The following is a 5000-nucleotide window of genomic DNA, read 5'->3' as shown; positions in this document are numbered from 1 at the left end:
CGAGTGTTCTTGGCTCTTTGCGTGTGGACAAAAAAAAAGAACGACACGGGGGGCGGGGGGTGCAGCACAAGTGAGGCAGCAACGGGCTGAGGCTATGAAGCAATATAGCACTAACGGGCAACGCATAAGGGATCTATTAAAGGCAATGGGACGTGGACTGGTGATTGGTCTAATTGTGTAACGCCCAAACCACACCTATGCATAATATAACGGGTAACGGAGGTGTTTAAGGGATTTAGACAGGTAACCAAAATACCAACTTTAGTGGGGGAACACCCTATCCCCACTCCTAAATCCCCAAATAGTGGCTTTAGAAAGATGAGACAAAAATGGAGCCCTAGGACTAAAACTAAAAATCTAAATTTGCTGCCAAAAACAACACATGCATGTGACCGACCGCCATACAACCTACTTTTCCTTAGAAGAACGTCGTCGTCCGACGCCTTCCGCTCTTTCTTTCGGTTGCCGGGCAGGAACTTCTTAATGGGCCGCGGGCTCTTGCTGGAGTCCTGGAAGAGTGTGACAGTGTGTGAGAGAACATAGCTAAAGCCCTATGCCGCTACACCAGACCAAACAGTACTGCAAGCCCCCCCCCCTCCCCCCGACAAACACAATTTTATTTAAAAAAAAGTACACAAACAAGGCACCAAGCATGTAGGGTGGCGGTAACAAAGGTGAATGGGCATTTGGTACTGCATGTGGGGAAAAAACAAGAATGACACGACATTAACACGCCAGGTGAAACAAGCGCTGTCTCCATTGTGCATCTGTCCCCCCCCCCCCCCGTTTTTCTCCACCCCTATTATTTATTATTTTGTTGTTAGCGTGTATGTTTCTCTGTGACAACCTCCCGGCCATTGTTTGCGTTAGTTTCCGACGTGCATTTGTTGTTAGTTCAATCACTGTTTTGTTGTGGTAGCTCCAGTTAGCTCATAACGTTAGCCGCTGTTGTGAGCCTTTCAGGGCTTAGTTAGGAGGCACTCCCATTGGCTTAGGCGGCGTTTCAGAGTATGGGTTCAGACTCGGGGGCAGCCAATCACGACTAGGCCCTCAAATCCAACATGAGCGAATAGAGCGTCGCAGTCCCGCCCCCTACCATGGCCCAGGAAATGAATCCCAATGCATTTTTCCCATAGACATTTCAAAAAGTATTTATTTAAAGACGGTTACGCCAACTCGAGTCGTGACAACTCATGACAACACAAACAATATTTTGGACCAAACAAATAATTACAAAGAAGAAAAACAACAAAAAAAGTGTTTCTTCTTTCTAATTATTTGTTCGGCCCAAAAAATTGTGTTTGTTGTCATGATTTTTCACGACTCGAGTTGGCTTTGTCCGTGGCGTAAACGTCTTTAAATAAATACTTTCTGAAATGTCTATGAGGAAAATGAACGGAGAATCATTTCCTGGGCCCTGGTAGGGGGCGGGACTGCGACGCTCTATATAGGTCAGGTTTCACCTGACAAAAGCAGGTCATTCCTGAGTTTGTGGTATGCCATGACTCAACTTCCAATCCAAACCACTTCTTTGTCATGGGTAAAACGTATGTAGGCCGTGGTAGATAGCGTGAATGTATCCGTGCAGTGAACTCTGCCTCTTGCCATTCTTTACCTTATTGTGTTTAATGAGTCATGTTTGTCCTTCGCATGCGAAGATGACCTAGTAACTTCACAATGTCTTGTCAGTGCAAAGAGTGTGTTAGACTATGTTTATAACCGTATATAGAGAGTTGCAGTCCCGCCCCCTGTCATGACGACGCCAGGCCCAGGAAATGATTCCTAATGCATTTTTCCCATAGATATTTCAAAAAGTATTTATTTAAAGACGGTTACGCCGCGGACAAAGCCAACTCGAGTCGTGACAAATCATGACAATAAACACAATATTTTGGACCAAACAAATAATTACAAAGAAGAAAAACAACAAAAAAAGTGTTGTAACCTGCCGTTTTTTTCTTCTTTCTAATTCTTTGTTTGGCCCAAAAAATTTGGGCCAAAAAAGTTTGTTGTCATGATTTGTCACAACTCGAGTTGGCTTTGTACGAGGCTTAAAAGGTCTTTAAATAAATACTTTTTGAAAAGTCTATGAGGAAAATTAATGGTGAATCATTTCCTGGGCCCTGGTAGGGGGCGGGACTGCGACGCTCTATATGCTTATGTACCACTGACAACAGTTTAGACAAGAGAATTAAAATATATATATATATGATACATAAATCAGAATTTTGAGATAGAACTGAAATGCAAGTAATACGATTGCAAGAAGTTTTTTTTTTAGTTTTTTTTAGTTTTTATAATTTTTATCCCACAATTTTGTAACCCATTTTTCACCCCTGTGTCAATTATCTAATGTGATCCTGGGCTCTACACACCCTCCGCCAACCTAGTCATATGGGGGACATGGGGAGAGCAACGGACTTGAACTCATGCTTCCTTCATGCCTGAGTGTCCAAGTTGCTCCTTTACACCTGACAGGGGGGAGTTTCCCTGGTTGGACGTAGCGCGTGGAAAGGAGCACGTTATTCCAACCAGTTCCTTTCCCCTCCATCAGGCGCCCCGGCTGGCCAGGGGGAGGCAGTTTAGAGACCAGGATTACTGCATGTTTTTTGTGAGGGCACCTACCCACGGAGAGAACATGCAAACTCCACACAGAAAGGCCCTTTCGCCAACCTCGCCTCAGGTATGGGCACTGATGACGCGGAGGGGGAAACACTCCGCCAGCGCCCACAGCGTCCTGAGCGGGAATCAAACCCAGGACCCAGCACTACCGACTGTGCCACCGTTTTTTTTTTAATAGATAAAATATCTGTTAGACATCTGGGTGCTCTCCCATTAGCGTCTCAAGCCACACTATCTCTTCTATAATCTTCGAACGCTAGTTGACAACAGTAAGCCGTCGTCTGCTCTTCAGTTCAGACCGGAAGGTGTATTCAACCAATCACGACTACATCTCCTAAAAGTAAAACTACTTTTAGTCATCATAGCTTAGTTTCCATGTAGTTTTCGTCAGTGAAAAAAGGTAGTCTTGGTTTTAGTCGACGAAAACAACACCGCATCCAATGGAACACTTTCCGGTGGTAAAACTCAAACATGCACTGATGACCATGATGTGATGTGGCATTCGCTCGGAAACGCCACATACTGACGACAAGTTCGACAACAGTACTGGAGGTTGGGGTGTTTCCATGGCTGGCAAAAGGACAAGGCAAAGCTTGCACAAACAAATAAGCAGGAATTAGCAAACCCATTCGTGTAGCTTTTGTTCAATAATATCCGTCATAAAGTCACACGCAGTCACTACATTTACTGACATAAAAAGAGCACTTTAGCCATTTTCAACAATATCTTCATTATAAGTGGTCTAATGCTCATTATAAGATCCCACCATTTCCGTCTACTCACTCTGCCTACCAATGACATTATCGACGGGGATACCAAGCTAATAGAAACTACAGCCTTTCTCTTCCTGGAAAGTTAGCCGTTGTTCTTGCATTAATAATAAAAAAATAAAAAAAAGTTTGATTTAGCCCATTCTGGGCGGGAACCCCTTTTGATGTTTTAACTAAGCATTATGTTATACTTTAGCTATTGAAAAATAGCAGATCTACAAGCTCATAGCGCGCCACCGAGTGGTCGGTGGCGCGCTATGAGCTTGTAGGTCTGCTATTTTTGAAAAATCGTGAAAATGTGGCACAAATCTTTGAATATATATTCTTTCAGAAGACTTTTTTATTTATTTCGACGTCAGGTCTAAATGGGTTAGTTTCTGAACTGTCAACAGCCCTCCTCTGAGAATAAACAGAAATGTGCCATCTTATAATGAGCATAAGTGAGGACCAATTGTATGAAGATAAGTTTAAAGTGGTCCTTTAATCACATAAGCCCCGACGCCGTCAGACAGCCGATCTACAAGCTCAGTTGTGAACTTGCAGATTGGCTATTGCCGACCGCTCAACACCGGCATTATAACTATCGTCTTCCTCAATAACTAAAGGATGATAATAATAATAACCTACTATCTGCTGAATGCAACACAGAGAGGCCGAGGAGTGTAGAATGGATGAAAACATACAGAGTACAGAACAGGAAACAAGAGAAAACAGCAGAACGAGCAGCAGCATGCCACTTACACAGACAGGTAAACACGCACATTCACACTTTCCCCCACACACGCACACGCACACGCACACACACACACACACACACAAAGAGAGAGGAAGAGAGTTGTTCTAACCTTACCTTCATGATATAAGACATCCTCTACAGAAGAAAGAATGGAGGAAGAGAGAGAGAGAGAGAGAAAAGAGAGAGGGAAGATGTGCATGAGAAATATATGATGTGAAAGAAATGTGAATGGTGAGTTATTAAACTCCTGCCCTCATTTAGTATAGTACAGAATAGGGAGATTACATTCATAATAGAACGAGAAATTAAGTATACTGAGATGGAGGAGGGGAAAAAGAGCACGCTATGGTCCCAAAAAAAAGAACCCATTGGTGGCACGTATATTCTCATACAGGGAACTGGAATGAGTTTTTGAACACAGAAAAATGTTATATTAGGTGGGAAAAGGACAACAGAGATGCAGTCCTTTTTGGATAACTGTTATTTTGCCCAAGACATCATCATCATACTATAATTCAGTCAATGTCTGTCTGTCTGTCTGTCTGAATGTGTGTCTGTCTGTCAACTGCACCAATCGCACCAATCGCTCCCACTTTTCACACAGGCATTGACCATAATAATATGGAGGTCTTAACGAAGCCCTTTTTCCAATTTAACAAATTATGAATTAATAATGAATTTATTAGTGAATTAAAAATGTGAAAACGCACCCAGGGCGCAGGGGGGGACAATATCTCACAACGCCGGGTAAGGGCTAGTCTTTATAATTACACCCGTAGGAGGCCCAGAACATCTTTAGGTCTTTTTTTAAATGGTAAGAAAAGTTCAAACCGGATCGCTGTAATGTAAACAATCTTTTGACAGCTCCCGTT

General features: G+C 43.0%; 1 protein-coding gene across 1 annotated transcript in view; it reads right to left on the bottom strand.

Annotated features, from left to right (window-relative positions):
• arhgef6 (Rac/Cdc42 guanine nucleotide exchange factor (GEF) 6) overlaps positions 1-5000 on the bottom strand; it is a 48723-nt gene that overhangs the window by 5885 nt on the left and 37838 nt on the right. Inside the window, exons 17-18 of the mRNA XM_079523907.1 lie at positions 4243-4263; positions 413-509 (exon numbers count right to left, since the gene is read on the bottom strand). Coding sequence (XP_079380033.1) covers positions 413-509; positions 4243-4263 — 118 coding nt within the window. The remainder of the gene's footprint in view (positions 1-412; positions 510-4242; positions 4264-5000) is intronic.

This window comes from Electrona antarctica (assembly GCF_951216825.1).
Source record: "Electrona antarctica genome assembly, chromosome: 1".
NCBI lineage: Eukaryota > Metazoa > Chordata > Actinopteri > Myctophiformes > Myctophidae > Electrona > Electrona antarctica.
This window is presented reverse-complemented; position numbering and strand designations above follow the sequence as displayed.